Source organism: Neopelma chrysocephalum, unplaced genomic scaffold (assembly GCF_003984885.1).
Source record: "Neopelma chrysocephalum unplaced genomic scaffold, ASM398488v2 Primary Assembly neopelma1_183, whole genome shotgun sequence".
NCBI lineage: Eukaryota > Metazoa > Chordata > Aves > Passeriformes > Pipridae > Neopelma > Neopelma chrysocephalum.
The window spans coordinates 220,199-239,985 of record NW_020897845.1 but is presented as its reverse complement, the minus strand read 5'-3'; the positions used below and the strand labels follow the sequence as shown (position 1 = coordinate 239,985).

Here is a 19,787-nt window from a genome sequence, read left to right as displayed (position 1 = left end):
GTAATTATACTCTAGCTTTGCTCTGCAGTATAGTTTTGGAGTTCTTAGAGGAGTTTTATTTTATCATAGATTCATGGAATGTTAAGGGGTTGGAATGGGCTATAAAGATCATCTAGTCTCACCCACCCCTGCCACATGCAGGTACATCTCCCACTAGACCAGGTTGCTCAAGGCCTTAAATTTTGTGTTACAGCATTTAGCTCGTAGACAGCTGGTGATTTGTACAACCTGGTGTCTGGGCAAGTAATTCACTGGATCATCCCAGTGCTACTGAGCAAGACTGAAAACTGAAGTTCTGGTCCTGGGGAAAGGAAGCTGGGTATAAAGAGAGTTTCAAAAGGAGTGGGGTTATAAGGGACGTGCTTTTTTCTCCCACACTTTGATTAGTTATTCTGTTTGCTTTGTTATCCATCCTCACACACAGTTGTGTTGTGTGGGCACACCTGAGGGGCAGGAGGCTGCGATGCCAGTGCAGGGGCAGGGAGGAGGTGGGGATACACAGCAGCAACAAGGTCTTTTTGCCACCAGACAAAACCTGTTGTGCAACTGCCCCTCTGTGTGATTTCTGGGACACTTTGGCAGCCCTGTGCCTTCACGTGCAGGTTTTGTCTGTGCATTTTTAAGCTGAATTAGAGCAGAAAGGTTGTGCTTTGCCAAGCATCTGTGGTCGTGCCCTTTCAGTGGTATTGTTGCTTGTGCTCAAAACCTTAGGACTCTTCCCACACTCTGCTTCTAGCACAAATGAGCTTTGTGACTGGCCATGCTGGTGTAAAATATTTTTATGCTTTGTACGTGATCAGACGTCACTGGTCGTACCTTTTATGTATAAAGGCAACAGAAGAGAAGTGGTGTGGTTAAGAGAAAGAATAAAAATTAGTGGCTGCAGGTGTGTGTTGACTTTCACCTGAGTCTCCACGGTTACTCCAGCTAATTGAAATCCAGATGTTCCCTGTGTCACATGCCTGTCCTCTCCTTTTGTTTCAACACTTCTTCTTGGCACTGAATGGTGAACCAGTTCAGGAAGGTGATCAATTTTAGCGTTTTAGTTATCAGCTAATTAGCTCCTCGTGCTGCTCCTGAGCAGGTGTGCTGCTCTAGAGAATATGGGGTGGGAAGCTATGGCAGCCCAGATCTAAAAGTAGGATAAGCTACTGTAGGACTAGACGTGCATTCCTTTGCATTTGTAGTAGCCATATTTGATGCTAGTAAAAATAAATACATAAATCTATATTAGGTACCTGTATATGTCTTTGTTGATAACTTCAGTGCTGTGCCAGGACAGCGCTGTCCTGGTAACATTTCTACATAAAGGGGTAGGTGTGTGTCATCCATGCAGAAAAAACTTTGATCTCAGGTGATCCCACACAATCTCCCCAGTACATGCTGTGGGAGTCAAGATGTTTGTTTTAGTTTACAGCTTGAGCTTGCAGAGCCTCTATTTGTCTTTTGCTCAAACACTGTATAGCTTGGATTTGGATTTAGCTTAAACAAATCCCAAGGAACTGCCTCTTCATGTTATGTAAAGTTTGTTCCTGAAAATAAAAGGATCATTTGTGGATTACTGAAAGTGTTGCAATTTGGAAAGAGCTGTGCTGGGAGGAGACAACTTTCTTCTTGGAGTGGGGAGAGTTTTCAGATCTCATTTGGGTCTTCTCATGGTCCTTTCAAAGCTTGGGCAGGGGGATTTGGTTTACAGCAGATTTCTAAAATTGTCACCAGTGTGAATGAAAAGCTGGTACAAGAGATTACTCAGGAGGGTGCTCAGTATGGTCCTTGATAAGAGTGATGGTTTTTGTTTGGCTTATTTTTCTTCTCTACATAAATGAAAGTGAAGATAATACAAAGCAAAAGGTGTTTGAAAGGTAACAGGAATGACAGTAAAGCACGTTTGATCTTTGCATCGCAACTGTTACCACCAATCTGCTTTTTCTATTTTTTTTTAATTTATTTTTTAGCATTGCTTCCATTGATAGCAGCCAGAAGACCTTTCATGAGTCCCAACTTAGAGTTCTCTGCAGGGAGAGGAAAAATCCTTGAATGAGCTGTAGTCTAAAAAGTAAGTGGATTTGAGCGGGGAAGGTGAAGATACAGTGGCAATAAGAAAAGCACAGTTTCTTCCTGAGTTAGTTGATACAGAGTGTATCGTGCTGAAGTGCTCGCTCAGTTTCATGGATTAGTTTTCAGTGAAGCTGCAGGATGAGATGGGGAATAACACTGGTTTTAGAGCTTCATGGAGCATAGTTTTAAGTATTTGTGGCTTTTAATCTCTGTGCCGTTTTTCTCGCCCTCCCCCCGTGGAGCAGAACAGGTGAGCTGGTGTCAGGGGGTGTTTGTGCACTATCAGAGGGATCACAATGCAAGTCATCTTTGTCCCCTGGCTTGGGAAGCCATCCCACAACTTTGTTTGTGGTGCAGGTGGGGAGAAGGACAGGAAAAGTCATGCTCCCATCAGCCTCCTGAAAGTACTTTGTGTCCCCGCAAGCACTAAACTTGGGGTCTTTTCAAAGTGTACTAGATGCTGTACAGGTGAGTCAGCCTTTTGTCTAAGGGCCAGGTGCTTGACTTATTTTCAAGCTGGCATGCTAGGACACACTGGCATTCATCACATTTGTAAACACTCCTCAAAGCTGAGGAAGGCTTTTGTCTTGTAACCGGTTTTCTGTAATGCTCTGGGAGTGACTGGCTTGACGCATTTTCCCCAGGTGGCATCAGCAGCCTGTGAAACACAGAGGAAGCATTTCTGCTCTGTGACCTTTACAGCAAGGTGATCTTCAGGGAGGACAACCAGCAGTGAGTGTGTCTGTATTTTTGGTACTTTGCCCAAATATGTGCACTTTTGCCTCCAGAACAGGGAGCGAAAGACTCCATGTCTTGGACCAGTCCTTTGGGCGATGCAGTTTTGTCCTTGCTTTTCTGCCTCATGTGAATTTGATGGTTGACAAGTCATTGCTGAAGAGCATGAAGAAATACCTTTTGTTTTTAACAGTGGAAAGATTGTTGCTGATATTGGGAGTGAAACAGAGCAGGGTTGTGGTCTCTTGTGCCGAGTTTTATGTCAAGTTTAGGCTCTCACTTTTCTGAAAGAGTGTTCAGGTTTCCCTTTAATAATCTATTAGTCTTTATAACCTTTGTTTCTTAACAAAGACTGGAGAGTATTTGTTTGTAGAAAAGAACAAGTAAAAAGGAGTTCCTGATGAGTTTTCCACAATATTTGGTGTGTAGCCCCACTGCTAGGGCTGCTTGGAGAGGGGAATGTTGGGCAGTCCTGGATCCACACTGCGTTGCTAGGGAAAGCAAAAACTCCAGTTACATGGGAATTATCCAGCGCATGTAGTAAGTGTTTTCTCAAGTCTGTATCTGTCTTTTTTCTTTTCTCCTTTCTGTGTTCTGTGGTTTTTCTGTTTGCTTTCAGTAGGCCGTTGTCTTGAGAGGCCTGGTCTTGCAAACAGTAATGAACAGAGTTTTTATTTACTGGTGATACCTGTGAGACTGTTCAAATAAGTATATGGAGCTGAATCCAAGACCCCCTTGAAGCCCACCAAATATTGTGGTTTTGTTTCCACTCCTTCCTTGAGACCTCAATTCCCAAAGGACCAAGAAGCCACTTCAGCTCTCCCGGTAATAACTGGCTGAAGGATTAGGCCACTTTTTTTTTGTTTTTTAAATAGTAAAAAAGACCTGAATATATTCACATTTTGACATGTTATGTCTGAGAATGTACAAGCTGGGAGCTGTCGTTTAGCCACACATTTTTAGCTTACTTATGATGAAGTATTGAGTGTTAACATGCCTGTTAAACTGGTATGTTGGGGATGGGAAAAGTGACTTAATTGTGTATTGTCAAAACCAAAGAACCTCTTTTGGCCTGGCCATTTAATGGGCCATTGAGCTTCACTTGAATCTGGTTTTGCTAAAAGCTGCTGAGCAAAAATCACACGGGTTTGTCTTTCACTGTTCACTGCTGTGTAGGTGGGGGTACGAGGCAGGTGCTGGTGACAGTTTGAATTGTCTGACACTGTGCCCAGAGTGACAATTGCTGCAGAACCAAAACATACCATTATCTTATTAGTGCATTCACATCTTCATGCAATTAAAACATATTATGTTTAAGCTGCCTCCACTATACACATTCCCACAGTTTTAGCAGTTTATAATTTAAAGCCTGTGAGAATTTGACTGAGATTTACTTCCACCTGTACAGCCTGGGTAGGAGTTGGGTGTCATTGTATCTGTGTGGTTAAGGGCAGCTGCCCTGAGAAGTGAGAGTATTGTCAAGGTCTTCAGCAACCAGATAAGAGGGAATGACCAGCAGAAAATATCCCTTTGTGGGGGAGAGTGTCTTTCTTTCTTCCACCAAAGCACTTTCAGACAAAAGGTGAAAATTGATCATCTTGGTATTTTGTTGCGTTAAATTTACATAACAGCAATGAAATTCCCTTCCAGTGTTTAATAATGCTGATTTCTGCAGAAAACCCAGTATTTCACAGGTGCCTCAGTTCTATCGCTGGAAAGTTTTGCAAACAAGTACTTGTCAGTTCTGGAAACTATAATATATATTGCTGTTAAGGTGATATTTTGGGGTGGAATACTGAGTAAGCATATATGTCTTAAAACCATCTGAGTCATGTATTCTATTTTTTAATACAAAATGGTTTTGAAGACTCAGCATGTTGATGTGGTGGAGATACAGCACTAAGCATAAAGTGGCATGGAAAGGTGTCTTAAAAGGAGGAGAAAGAAGGGAGAATCTTATGTACATCCCTAGGATCACTGAATTAATTTACACATTTATTTATTTCTAATGACCCGGTCAACTCTTGTTTGCAAGCTAGTTAAGGTAGGGTGATGGTTCCAGTTTTGAGGCTGACATCCCCCTGCCCCAGAACTTGCTGAGGGAAGGTGGTAGTGGCAGGGCAGCAGGTGATGGTTGTGCTTCATCAATACAGGCAGGGGGGTGTTTCTGTGTTGGGTTCAGTCATTTGGGAATCTTTCTGATTTCCGTGACCAACCATAGCATGTTTTTTACCGGGGAATTTTGTTAAACTGGTTAACTTTGTACATTGGATTCAGGTCGTGCTGCAGCAGATGTCACCAAACTCGTTTTACAGGGTTTTCCAAGGAAAACACCCAGTATGGTGTTTTGTGCCCTGGGTAGGCTGGTGGGCTGTAAATGGCTTTTTCAGATGAGCTGCAGTTGCTTTTCAGATACTTGTATTGCACAATGGTACCATGAGTCATGAACCACAGCCTGTAACTGCATTCTTTTCAGGGTTTAATTGTTGAGTGCAATAGCCAGGGTGCAGACTTCAGGATCTACAAAAGACCCATCTTTTCTTTATCTTTGGCTGCCTTTGTTTTATTTTTGATCAGTAAGCTTGGCTTATGTCCTTTGTGTAAGTAGGCAAGGTGATCAACTTCTCTATAGCATCCTAATGTTTCTTAGAGAAAATGCTGATAAACACCTTACATGTCTGTCCAAAATGGTTTTAGGGGATGGAAGCAGCTTGGATTGCACTTCAGGTAAAAGTTGGAAAGTTAAGGAAGTGCTTGAAGTTCGTGGGAGTCTGAGAGCTTTAGAGAGCTTTAAAAAAAATGATATTATAAATAGCAGGAGTAGATATATATGAAGTAGACTGGTTGCTAATCATAGGTATTGGTGGTGAGTTGAAATTGTCTGTGTAACGGTGTTACAGTCATGGTCCTCAGCGTGAAAGTAATCACCTCCCCAAATGTGTGCCACAGCACTGAGCTTTCAAGCCAGAAAAATTTAGATTTCATATCAGCATGGAATCACAGAATGGTTTGGTTTGGAAGGGACCTTAAAGATAATCTCACTCCAACATGGACCAGGTTGTTCCAAGCCCCACCCAACCTGGCCTTGAAATTTCACACAACTGTTCTGAAAAGCCTCGGTGGAAGGAGCCTTGTTTGCCAGGTTATCCCCTGTTGGCCATCAAGGACAGTTTGTGCATTAAGCTTGCAGGATTGAGCCCAATAATTCACTGTAATACATAATTCCATAAAATGATGAGAATATTTTTTAGTCTGGGATCTCCTTAGAGATTCATTTTTGTGTAGAGAGAATTATGTATTTTGCACACATACAACTTACTTTGGCCAAGAAGGTTAAAGGTGGTCAGTGTTAGCGGGCGTCTCTGAAATGTCAGGAGTTGGAGAGGTCATTGCTTTCTGAAAGGCTTGTCCTTTGCTTTTTTTGGGTTTCTTCACTGGGTCTTCTGATCTGTTGGTCATCATGGAATTTGCTAGTGCACACTGCTTTATGGGAGGGTCTGCAGAACCAAAAAATCATGTGTAAAATAGATGTGTTGATTTTTATATGTTGAGCGAGCGGTTGTGAAAAAATCCTTTTCATTACTGTGTATGAACTTATCATTTGGATTAGACTAGGAGCATGTAAAAAGCATGAAATTCTGTGTTCAAAGGCTTTTGATCTTCCCAGAGTTGTGTGCTGGAGGGTGTACTCTCCTGATTTGTTTTAATTTGACTGCTTTAGTGGCACTAGATAATATCAAGCATTTACTGTGTGTGATTTATATGGGGAAGGAGAATGCTGTTCACTGCTTCTCAGGCCAGGAACAATGTTCTTTACACATGGCCTTAATACAGTTGTGAGCCTAAATAAATGCTGCTTTTCAGTACGTGCACAGATTCCGTGTAATTATGGAGCAGTGTGGTGTTTATGGGAGAACCTGGAGCATTGTTGAGTGTTCCTCAGCTGATGTTTGGGTGAAACAGATCAGCTCAAATATTGTCTGGAACCGATCATCTGCATCTTGGGCTGGATTTCCATTTCCTTACTTGTTTTCAGTGGCTCTTTACTTGATCAGTGGGGCTAGTGGGCTATGGTGCCTCTAACCATGGATAATGGTGGATTTTGGTTGTCTGCTGAAGTAGTGAATGGAAATGGAGAACTTTTTGTGGTTACCATTATGCAGATACAGGAATGAACAAAAATGTTCTGCATAACGAATAAATTAGACCAGTCCCACAGACGGTGGCAGGTGGGGTTTGTGCTAAAACAGGCATCCAAAAAATACTTCTTCCCAGCTATTTCCACCCACAAATAACGGGCAAACAGCAAATCTGTGCTCTGAGTTTGGCGTTTATACACGGGAGGAGCTTCACATAACGATGAACAGATTTGTGGATATTTATCTGGCTTCAAATCATTTGACAACAGTTCGGTCCTGATCAGCTCAGCGGTGTGGGGAGGCAGCTGTGTGTCATCCTGCCTCTTGTCCCAGAATGTGCATCCACTGCTGAGTAACTACACTGATGTGTTCTGCTTTGTGTGGTTTGTGGCAGAACGTGTATTGATATAAATACTAGAAAGAATATAGTGTATTTCGTTAAAATGTAATTTTTTTTTTTTGCTTTTGTCTCTTTGATCCTCCATTAATGCAAGTTTTCTTGCTTCTTGCTCCCTCTGTGCAACTGATTCTCCTCACTGCCTCTCCTACTAACAAATACTAAAAGAATGAATACACGTCACAAATTTCATCATGATAAAGTTCTTCAAAATGTGCTGGAACTTTGAGAGAACGGTTTGTGTTACGCCTCGGGTATGGTGAGTAATGTGTTTGCTCACTTAGTCCTTTGTGTTTGATAACCTGTGAAGCTGCTTCCAACTTCCCTGGAATAGGGCTGAGTTTTTATTCCCTACTGTCTGTAGGAAATGATTGAGATGCCAGCATGGCTAATGAAGGTCTGACACATCCTCCTTATTTTTTGTTTAATACCTAAAAGTAGTTACATTGATTATGACCTTATAATTTAGCTTCCAAAAGTTTGTGTGACTTTCACCAACTAGTTTAAGGTACTGAAATAGCAACTGCCATTTATTTTTAAGCTTGAGGAAAAAGCATTTTTTGAAATGATTAAATTTACAAAGCAAAAAACCGTTCCCTACAAGGCTTTTAGTAGGTCAGGATCTCTGCCACCCTTGAAAAGGAAATTGCAATCTGACCTACTCAGTGGCCAGCGTGGGATGGGGGAGGGAGGTTTTGGTGTGTTTTTCCTTCTATTTTTTTTTTTTTAATAAGTCAAAACATACTTATTTTTTGAGATTTGTTTCACTGGCCACGTGTTGTAGATTGTAGGATATTTCAAGACATCCCTGAAATATTTATCGTGCTGTGTCCCACCAAGAATGTAATCTTAAAGTCTCCACTGTTTATGAAGCACAGTCTATATTTTATCTCCTGCTGAGAAAAGATGTGATAATGGTTGTTTAGGGATTATGTGAAAATGAAGTGAGGAATGACCCTTAAAAATTGGTAGGAAGTAGGAGATTCCCAAATGAGATTAAAGAGGTGGAGGAGCTGTTTCAATTGCTACTGTTGGACTTTTGTAATGAATATCTTCTTTGCAGTTATACCGTTAAAATTAAGATTGGTGAGATAAAGAAGCGTTTAAAGAAAATGAGGTAAAAATCTGCTGGGTGCAGAAACTGAAACTACAACTGTAACTCGAGGAGTTTTTAACTCCTGGATTTGTTAGTGCTACAGTTTCAGAGAATGCAGGCACAGAGCCTGAGAAGGTGCCTGTGCTGCTAAAGAACATTAATGGATCAAAAGTGCTGGCTCTGGGAAGTGATAGGACACACATGAGCTTCAGGCACAGGTTAGCACAGCCACTCCTGAATGAGTGATCCATTTCAACAGGGGATGCTTTACTTGGTTTTGGGTTTGTTCTTTACATGTCCTTTTTTAGGTTAAAAAAACAAGTAGATTTGTCAGAGCATTTCTTTTTAACATATACTTGCCTAGGCTTATTTCTTGGAGGATTAGGTCTGTATTTGGATGAAAGATGGCAATAAAATGTTATTAAGTTGCATCTTTTCTTTGTTTTTCTTTCTTCTGATGAGATTTTCTGCAACTTAATGTTCAGAATAATTTAGGCTCTGCTCTGTAAGGTATTTAAGGACTCCATAGAGATCATTTTTCCTTCTCTGACATCCAGCTATTCAAATTGTAATAGTAAAGGCAACAGAGATTTAGCAAGTCACTTTAAATGGTGCTTTAGGGCAGGAAATAAATAATGCCCCAATCAATTGAAATTCCAGTTGGGAATTGGGATATGATGTAAAATTACCTACATTAGTCTGGGAAACCAGCGTGCTCTCAACAACAGAAATGCTACTGAGTCCTTAGTATTCAAAGGCTACTGGTGCTTTTGGTCTGTCTCATTGAAAAGGCAGCAGTTTGTTCCCTGAGGCTGTATTGGGCTGATGAGAAGGCGGGAATGATGATTTGTTGAGTCATGACCGCCTCCCTTTGCTGCAGAAAGGACTTTTTACATGCTGGTAGAATATATCTCCATATTAAATTGCATGTTTTATCTGAAACAAGACAAGCCGAGGATGTTTATTCTGTAGTTTTCTTCTGTGCTGTTGTGTCAGCTATTAGAGACAACCAGAATGGTGTGATCTTACTTTCTTTTTCCACAACGTGAAAACAATTCATCCAAGTGAATCAAGTTTGGATCTCAGACCTATATGTTTTATGGTGTGTGCCAGATAAGATAAATTAATTGGGGTTTGATAAAAGAATATGAATCTGTGCAGTTTGTGAAGACTGCTTTAGACTGATGGCAGAGTGGTTTCTGTTATGAGCAAGAGGAGCAGATGCCAGAACATCTGTGCTGTGCTTGTCATCCTTTAAATTTTTTTTTTTCAGTATTCTAAGATGCATGTAATAGTAGCTTTTTTTTCTCCTTTTTTATTTTTCTTCCTAAGCTCTTGTTTTCTCAGGGCTTCAGTCATTAGAGCAGGTAACCAGGACCAACCATGGCTAACGCTGCAGGCACTTTCTTCATTATCAAATCTAGTTACCTGTTGAAGACAATCAGGTCATCGGATCCTCCCTGGGAGCTTATAGAATTTTTAAAAACTAATTATTGTAAATTTTTTTTTAAACTAATTTTTGTCCTGTTACTTCTGTTGGTTCTGATTCCAGACTCCCACTATGGTGACTGATGAGAAATACAGTTTCCAGTATGAATTTTTACTCTATTGGTTGGACTTGTATTAGTTTAAATAGCTTTTTCTGCTGTTTCTCTTGAAAAGCCAGTCTTCCAAATCTTGTGATCATCTATTTGCCCTTTTGTGCGTTTATAGGATGAGCTCATCTGTTTTGAGAGTGAGTGACCAGAACTGCAAACGTCACTTCAGGTGAAATCTCACATCCTACTGGTAACTCTTTCTGACAACAGCAGCTTTTCTGATGTGTCCTTGAGTTGCCTTTTCATGACTGCACCTCATGGCAGAGGGACCATGAGGTGATATTTAATTGGTATAGAGGTGTCTCTTCCTCTGTGTTGTGCTCTTTAAATGATGAGTTCCCACAGTGACTTTGTGACTTGTTTCAAGTGCATGAATTTTCGTTCAGTTGTGTTGCCTTCTGTTTCTATTGTGGAAGGACTTGGCTGTAAAATAATCTTGTGTGCTCTGTTTAAAGTATTCTGAAATCATTTGTCCTGTTCTTTTGGTTCTCTTATTTTTAGCAATCCTGAAAAATACTACTAATCCTCTGCCTACTGCCCCAGTTGTTATTGCATTCGTTGTGTTCTAACTGGGCTTCCGCTCACCTTTTTAGAGATGTGTTGATCAAGCAACTTGTAGAGTACCCTGGAATAATGATCAACACTTCATGGGTCGTGTTCTCTCTCCTTATACTTTTGGATCAAGCTAAACTAGCTCAGTATGTCACAAAAGCTTTGTAAGAGGGAATGGAAGGGAAGGAGAAATGTTAATAAACAGCATAGGGTGCTGTTGACTCAGATTGGGAAGAGGAACAAGCAGATATTTATGCCCTCCCACCCAGTTGCTATCCCTTGGATCTTAGTTCAAGGATCTTGTTCAGACTGTGACCTGCCTGTGTGGTGAACCCAGTGGGAAAGTTTGTCTGGCTGAAAAATAACCCAAAAAGTAACCCAAAGAATAACCATGTGGCTGCACAAAAGTTGTTTTGGCCTGCGGGAGAGGACAAGAGGGCAAGGACAGTGCACAGCAGTGCAAAGACAGGTTACAGCAGCTTCTCTGGCATTGGTGCTGACTTTACATGTAGGGATAGAGTTTTAGAGTTCCTAGGCTGCATATATAACCTCAAGGTTGTTGGGACTTTTGCTGCTCATCGGAATGGGAGCTGGTGTCTTAACCTTTTGAGTTTGATCACCCATTTCTGACAAATTAGGTAAAACCAGTTGATTTTACTGTATCATAAGCCAAGATTTATGCAGGAGCTCCCACTTTGTCATGGCAACTTGTTCTTTCAGTCTTTTCAAGCCGAGCAAGTTCAGTGATAGGGAGGACATCACTTCATTACACTTGGGTTTTTTAGCACTGGCAGGGGGTTCAGAGCTGTCCAGGACATGGATGATGCACTTACTGCTCCATAGGCTGTTTCTTTCAGTCGTTTTTAATTGTGTGTACAATACACCCACACTGTGTCTGTGTTTGAATAGCTTAAGGAAACTGGACTGTGTACTTTTTATGCTTTCAGTGAAATACAAGCCTCTGCTCTTGGCAGGAATTTGGCTTGGTTCCTCCCAAAAGCCATGAGAGATGAGCCAACATGTGCAGATCATTCAACAGGTATGTTTGCAAGAGACAGGTCAAGATTTTGATTTTTGAGAGAGTTTTAAACCTTTGCATGTGTCCCATAGGGACCCCAAACCACTGTTGTTTTTATGGAAAACCTTGGTCATATGCCTGGTTCTCTTACAGATGTGTCTTATCAACTTTATCTTCTTACTCTCTGAGATTAGGAATGAAATATGGGAGTGTCTTGTGACAAGCCCTTGGTAATGTGGTCATGATATCCCATCATGCCACAAATACCTTTTAGTGTTTTTCCCCTTTTACCATATAGCTGCATTTCCTTGTCTTGTTCCCACATGCTGTTCTCACTTTAAATGCATTGAGAGTACGGGACAGAAGGTGAAATCTTTGTTTTGGATCAAGTAAAAGTTTTTTCGTGACTATTTTGGGTCCCCAGAGCATTTATTTTCTGTTGTCCGTGTTTTATTTTTTCCCCAGTGTGATTTCTTGTGTGTGCAGGTGTTTGGTACAACTGAGTCAGTGAATGCTTCGAGCACTTCAGCAGTAAGACCTGTCAGCCCTGGTGTGGGGCTTTCTCACGAGGTAACACATGGATACAGAAGGAGAAGGGAGCAACGTGTCTTGGATGGAGTTCTGTGTGGGATCTCAAAACTTGTTAACCATAAGTATGTTTGTCTTGAGACAATGGGCAACGTTGAGCTGGATCATGTCTCAAAAAGCGCAGTTTCTGCAATTTAGACAGATGGGAAATTTCGTAATTGTGTCTTAAGTTCAGGTGTGCTGTGGGCAGCTGCTGATCCTTATAGCTACCCGATTTGGTGTTTCCTGAGAACTTGCAGAGTTCTCATTCAAGGAGAGTAAAGCATAATAGAAGGGTTATTGACACAGTTGAATTATTATTTTAGTGCATGTGTTTGCCCAGTAGAACATAATGGATTTGGAGTAGTTGTTCTGGTACATTGGGTAAATTCTAGGTCGGTTTTGGTGTGCCTAATCATTGTGAAAGCACTTATTTCTCAATGCCACACAGCTGCTCTTGAAGTGTCAAGTACTGGCCTGTTGATTGACCAAATTGACATAATGGTGCTGTAAGACATGTTTTTATGATTGTGTCCTTAACTGACTAGGCAGTAGTATCTCATAAATAATCACTTTTATTTAAATACCTATAGAAATGTTTTCTCTATACTATCCAGAGTTAATACCATAAAAGGTTTAATTTTTTTTTTCAAGTTAAAACAAAAGGCTCATCTGTACTGGATAAATGTGAGTTAAGTTTCAGCTTGCTGCAAACTCTCTTGTCAGGTCCAAGCCACTTGAAATGGTTTTGTAGTGAGATGTTGAAACACAATGGGTGGTGGAAGTGTTTCTGTTTATTATTAATTGAATCAGTATGTATTTTTTTTCCTTAAAACGCCAGTCAGTCAAGGCTGTAGTTCAACCACTACCTGGTCTGCTTTCTTTCTGGTGAGTGCAGCTGAGATGAACGGGTCTGTATAGCAGTGTATGTACATGAGTGTTTGGAAAATAGGGTTAACTGTGGCTTTCTCCTAAATTTTTGAGATGTCTGGGCTCGTTTAACCTCCTCCTTTCTGCAATACGGAGCAGAACTCGTCTGACAGAACAAAAATGAAACAGAAGTGTGTGTGTGCATCCTTTTCCCAAAAGATATAAATAGTCCAAAAGGAGGATTGTGTGTTTAGCAGCTTGGCAGATGATGCTGGGAATTGACATAACACAGATATAGGAGAGTAGTGGAGTCTCTTTTTGGTTTTGCTTTGTTGCTTAAAGGAGGGGGTTCAGATCAGCTCTCTGGAGTCTTGATACTTCTGAAAAAAAATGAAATGTCAGCGAAGTAATCTCTGAGATTTTGTGTTGCAGTGTGTGTGACTGGGCTGAAGAGAAGGGAGCTGCAGGCAACTGCAGGAAGCTTATCAACAGTGTTTAAAACCCAAAAATTCACATCTACTGATTGATAGTTTTGATTTCTACTGGAAAGCTGAGATGTGTCTTGTTGCCATAATGAGCTGTAGTCTCTATGTGGCTCATGGGCTGCTTGTGAGACCTGTTGGTTTACTTGCTGAGGACAAGACTGATTGTGGGTTTTTTGGCCAGGTAAGATTTTGAGAGCATTCTGGAGGTGTCTCCTTACAAGGTGAGAACAGCAAAATCCCCATGGGTGGGATTTCACAGAATCTGAACAGGGACCAGGGAAAGACTAATTGGTATTACCTCCCAGCTCCCTCTTGTATTTGGCAGTCAGAGAAGAGATGGCCCAAAACACATAACCAGCAGCTTCTGCAAGTGCTTGAATAAGGATTTATGAATTGCTGAAGCTGAGGTGTGAAAAAGAAAAGACTTTTGTCCTCCCTACTCATATGGGAGCTCCTGATCTCATAAGCTCCTTTATTCTGATGCTCTTGGAAGTGCTTGATGTCATTGCAGTCACTCTTCTTTCTCTTCCCTCTGCTTTTGATCCCTAAACTGTAACATGGGAGATAATTGCTTTTGCTCAGTTCTTCTGGATTTTTTGAATCACAGAGATCATCATTGCTGCAGACACTGGGAAGAACCTGCCTTCTAGGCTGTGCCTCTTAGTCCATCAGCCCAGAAAATAAACCTGCACTGGCCAACTGCAAATAGTTGATGAGCTCTTGGCTATGTAGCAGGAACCGCTGTGGGTTATGAGGATTTGATAAATGTACTGAAGGTTGAGAAATAAACAGGTTTGGTAGCTGCTCCCTCCAAAGGGGGCTGTTCTTGTCTCAGTTCAAGTATCTCTGTAGGAGAACATGAAATTGTCTGACCCAAGCTAAGCAAAAAGCCTGGGAATGTTTCTAGAAGCATCTTTGATTTAAAAAAATCTAGATGTCATTCTGTAAGCTTTCTCATGTGTGTGTTTTCTGTTGGTTTTTAATGTTCCCTTGCCATAAATCAAGTCATTCCATTTCTGTAAGTAAATTTCCCTCTGACATCAGAATTGAGGAACAAGTGAAAACACATCGTTTTTGCTGATTCTTTCCACTCCACTTGTTTGTGGTTCAGGTCTTGGCTATGTATTGAAGACTGTTATTATTTTTCAATCTAAACTGGTTTTTCCATAGTGGAGAGGATTATTTGTTTTGTGAGTTACTTAACGGAAACATCTTGGTTATAAAAGCTGAAGAAAGAGGGGCTTAGAGATTCTAAATATTTGATACTGTTTAATGAGTGTATCTACTAAAAACAGGCTTTGTAAAGAAGGGTAGTAACTCATTCTGTAATATTCCTAGTCAAGAGCAAAAACCATAAAGATTTTTTTTTCCTGAAATGATTAATGGCTGCATATCTAAAACCCTGCAAATTTTTGTAATGCTCAGCAGAATCTGCAGTTTTATAAGAGAATATATTGTACTCTGCTGCTTGTGAAAATAGCTCTTCCTCTATTCTGTTTTGTTTGCTCTCTTGCCAGCCAAGCTAGAAAAGTGAGCAGCACCATCGAGCTGTGCTAATTTTGTGAGCCATTTTCATCTGTTCAGCGTCCCAGAGGCTCAATTCCTTATCTGCCATCATCCCTTCACGAGGGGAATGTGTGGGGAATGCAGGATTGGGCACAAATCTTGTAACCTTTGAAGACACTTTGTCCAAAACAAACACTTAGTTCCAGTAAGTGTAATTTAGTTGATAAATATCTTAACAGTTTTCTGGAGAGGAACCTCTGCTTGTTTACCGAAAGCATTTTTAGTACAATCCTGGTCCTGAAGTCCATGAACATTGATATGTAGTGCTGTTTGTGCACTGATGGTGCCAAACCATCTAGATACTGTATTGTTTGCTTTCCTCAAAAATGTGGTGGTGTTCTAAACTGCATGGAGACCGAGCCTTTTGTTTAATATTTCATGGAATGAAAGAGAAGAACAAGACAGATCAAACCAGTGTCCATGGAAATGAGAACGAGCACACTGATATTTATTATCCTGGTGTCAAAGACCAGGAGACTTTATTGTTCTTGGAGGTGTTGTGATGGCTTTTGTTGGTGGCATTTCTAATTGTAAAAGTAGCTTCCCTGTCTCTGTGCATGTGTAACTCCTTGGACGTTTTCTGTTGATATCTTCATCCTGATTACCAGTTCTTCAGGATACAAACTCAAATCCAAAAGGTAATGAAATGTGTGTGAAGTGGAATACAGATTGCAGGGGCTGTGCAACCTTGGTGTGAAGAGGAGAATCAGCAGTGTCACACATTGAGTGTTTTAGATCTCATGTGAAGCTCTTGTCTTCAGGCATACTCAGTATTGAACCAATATATAGACCTGATTTTTAAGCATGAACATTTGTCATGCATATGAAAAATTGCCAATTTAAGGCTTCTAATTTGAAAAAAACTTATGGCCATCTGTTTTGGCCCTGATTTGAAGGTCAATTAAGTGTTTTGGTGCTTTGCTCGTTTGGGGAAAGCATGTGTTGGGCAATGAAAGATGCACTGGATGATGTCCTGCTTCCATAGTCAACTGTCTTTACACTAAGGCCTATCAGGAAGAGTTGGACTTGCAAAGAAATGGAAGGACCTCCCAAATTGCTGTGGCCTGTGTGCCATGAGGAGCTCTGTAATACCAGTTGTGGTGTTGGGCTGTCCCTCTGCTGCCCAGGATGTCTGGCTGTTGTTTGAGTTGGGTACCTTTGGTGAAGTCACAGAAATTGCTGCATATATTGAATAAATAAAGAAACCACAGACAAAAAAAAAAAATCATGCTGTATTTTTAAATTTTACAGTGCAAGGTAAATTTTTTTCAAGTCACATTTTGAAATCTGTATTTCAAGACATGGAGTAATTCATTAAACCTGTCTTTATAGAAGTCTGCCTTCCTTGGCCTATGCTCTGACTTTTGCCGCCTGCAGTGAAACCAAAAGGAACTCTGAGTGGGATTTGGGAAATGGCTTTTTTCCTTCCTCAAGGATCAGATGGAAATGTGTGACCAAACGTCGCCATCGCTGGCAGAGTGGCTGCGGTTTGTGGGGGCAAGAATGAACAAGCCCGGAAGGAAGCTTGGGATCTAACTGTGTGTATTAAACCTATCCGGAGATGGAGAGGAGGCAGGATGTGGACAGAGTCCAGGTCTGCCCTTGACTTGTCCCACATAGCCCCCTTTGAGTTCAGAAGGAATTATCTACAAATAAATATAAGGGTGGATGTGCGTGAGTGAGCGAGAATGTGATCACCTGATGTGGGATTCCCATAGTGAGGTGTTGACTCATCTTTTCATGTATGGAAAGCTATTTTCCAGCCCTAGAAACAGTGGTTTCAGTTTGGGAAGGCATTGAAGCACTTGTATGAAGTGCTTTTCCAAGAAGGGATTTTTCTCCGTAGTCAAGTCCTGTGTAAACTTGAAATGTTGATTTAGGGAAGGAGGAGTGAAGTAATTTCAGGTGCTACTGTCAGTGTATAATATCCTGCACATGGAGCCCCTGTTCTGTCGGTCCTTAGGCAATACCATGACAAAAAAGCAATACAGACACCTGCACTTGGATGCACTTGCCGAGTTCTGTAGCTTTACACGCCTTTTTCTATAACTTAGGAAAGAAGAGGCAGAGGTTTTCTGTGCGGTGGCTGCTGCTCTGAGAGAGACACATAAACAGCACGAGCTGCCAAAATGAAGGAGACAGTGAAACTGTCCTTATGTTGGGCCCTTGCATGCATGGACAGATTGGGGGAGGAAGGAGAAAACCCTTTCCCTGCCTTGCCTGCTTCAGTAGTGCTTCTTCTGTGTCAGGAACCTAAATTGTTTTCTTTATATTCATTATACTAATTTTTCATTATTTTCTTGAGCCTATGTCCCAGAAACGTGTGAATTTCAGGCCTAGTGTGCTAAAAAAGTTTGGTCTTTCCTTTCCCAGATAACTTGTGTTTATAAATACACTTTGTTTTCTAACTAAAGGAATTCTGGAGCAGGGAAATGCCCAACTAAATTCAAGGTCTGCTCTTCAACATTGGCAGCTGCTGTGCAAGATGCGTTTCAAAGCTGAAAATGAAAGTTCTCCTTGTGTTAACAACAACAAAAAAATTCCTCTTTATTTTTTTTTTTTTAATTCTGAGATACAATTGTGTTTGTTTTGCATTTTCTACTCTTGAAAACAGAAGCTGGGTAAAACTGGTTGGCTCTCCTCAGCTCTGCCCCTGCAAGGACTGGAACCAGTTTAGTTGGGAGTAGGTCAGCAGAGTGAAAGTTTTGTTTAAGATCCTTCGCAACTGTGTCAATGTTGTTTCTCTTAACTTGTTTAGCTTTTGTGCTGGGTTTATGAAGGTACAACACAACTTAGCCCTTAATGTACAACTGTTTTGGCTTCAATATAGCAAAGCTATAAATAGGCACTCCTTTGCCTCCCCAGCAGTAGGAAATGACTGCAGCAGGTGTTGTCCTCTGCTAGAAATTTGCACACTATTACTACCCAACTAATTTTTTTAAAATTGACTTTCTCGTTTGTTCTTCCTTTATTAAATGCCAACTGACTGGTCAGCAAGCATCACATTAAAACAGGAAATCTTCGTTAAGACAAAAGAAATAAAAGCAGAAAGGTATTTTTGCTTTATTTCTGTGCAGCCTCTGTGTAAAGTTTATTTTATGTGCAATTTTAAAAGTATTACCGGAAGGCACAGGAAAGCTGCATAATACTGGGTTGCTGCGTGAAATGGTTTTTTGGTTCTTTTGGCTTTGCCTGGCTGGAGTTTAGCTGAGGTTTGTTGTGGCAGTTCCTCTGTGGTAGGACTGATAGATACTTGGAAGGCTGTGGGCAGGGTTTGTATCTGTGCTTGTACTGAATTGTCCCTTGCACTGTGGCACCAAGAAATAAACAGGGCTTTTTGTGCAGCAAGGTGGTGCTTGGAGCAAGTGAGGATGTTGCAGCGTGGCCCATTCAAAGTGGGTTTGATGGTGTCAATAAACAAACTTCCCCTCAACACAGACCCCATTGTTGTTTGGATTAACTTTGGGTCCCAGCAAAGGGACCGAGTTGTTTGGTCAGGGAGAATAAACGTGTTTGTGCTGCCGAGATTGTTTCCGTTCAGCCGCGGTGCAGAGCCCTGGCCTCCTGCCGCACTTGGGTGCTGCAGGAACGGTGAAATCCGGGGGAGATGTAGGGTGCAAACAGCAAACAAGGGGGGCAATCCTGTGTTTCAGTTCCTGTTTAACACCTGTCTGCCCTTACATCCCTTCCTTTCCCCTGCAGATGCGAGAGCTGCGTGGAGCTGCTGTTTGTGAGAGGGGCTGGGAACTGCCACGAGTGTGACACACCCCTGAGGAAGAGTAACTTCAGGGTGCAGCTCTTCGAGGATCCTGCTGTCGACAAGGAAGTGGAAATTCGGAAGAAAGTGCTGAAAATGTGAGTGTCACCAGTTTAAACAACAGAAAGTGGTAGTATTTAATGGATCACAATTTTAAGAAATCGACTTTTCCAGTAGTACAGAGGAGATTTTTTAAAGTGACAAATGATAAAACTTGACTCCATTTATCATGGAGGGATTTCAAAGAATCTGATTTTATGCAATGACTGAGGACTTAATTCTCAGTTAAGCCTTGAGGGATTCCTGCTTAGCATTAGAAAACGGGTGTTTCTATGTGGCCTCCTTTGGCAAAGACTTGCCTCCTAAATGGAGATGATTAGATGTTGAGGAGTACAGCTGCTTTCCCTTTGAGGGGGTGAACATGGGAGTAGGGCAAGAAACAGGACCTTGATTGTTTTGTTCCCTGGGGACCTGTTCTCAGAGTTGAAGGCTGGTTCCCTTAAAAATCAAAATGGACAAAATAGAGTTCACATTGTTTTTGAACTTCACACCACAATTGTTAGTGCAAATGGTTCTCTACAAGCCTGGTGTTACTGGCCTGTCATGCAGATTTGAGAGCTCTTGGAATTGAGATAAATGAGGTCTGAAATTGCATCTCCCTCCTTGTGGCCAAGAAACAGCATTTTATAAGGAAAATAAGGGAGCCAGTTGGTGTTTGATAGAAGAGGGTCTGGTGAAATGTAACAAACCCAGAGAGAGTTGTGTGTGCAAAAATGAAAGTACAGGTAAATTGTAAGCTTGGCAGCCTTTTATTTGAGACTTAGTACAATACTAAATAAATCACGATGATGATGTGGGGAAACTGTGTTGCTGAATACCAAGATGCTGATGTGGAAAGCAATAATAATTTTGATGTTGGATTTTAAAGTCTGCTAAAGTTAACAGAAGT

At 41.2% G+C, this 19,787-nt stretch overlaps 1 protein-coding gene across 2 annotated transcripts in view; it reads left to right on the top strand.

The window, feature by feature from the left end:
• MNAT1 (MNAT1, CDK activating kinase assembly factor) overlaps positions 1–19,787 on the top strand; it is a 119,815-nt gene that overhangs the window by 16,336 nt on the left and 83,692 nt on the right. For both annotated transcript variants that reach the window (XM_027702358.1, XM_027702359.1), the window contains exon 2: positions 18,784–18,936. In XM_027702358.1, the coding sequence (XP_027558159.1) occupies positions 18,784–18,936 (153 nt within the window). The remainder of the gene's footprint in view (positions 1–18,783; positions 18,937–19,787) is intronic.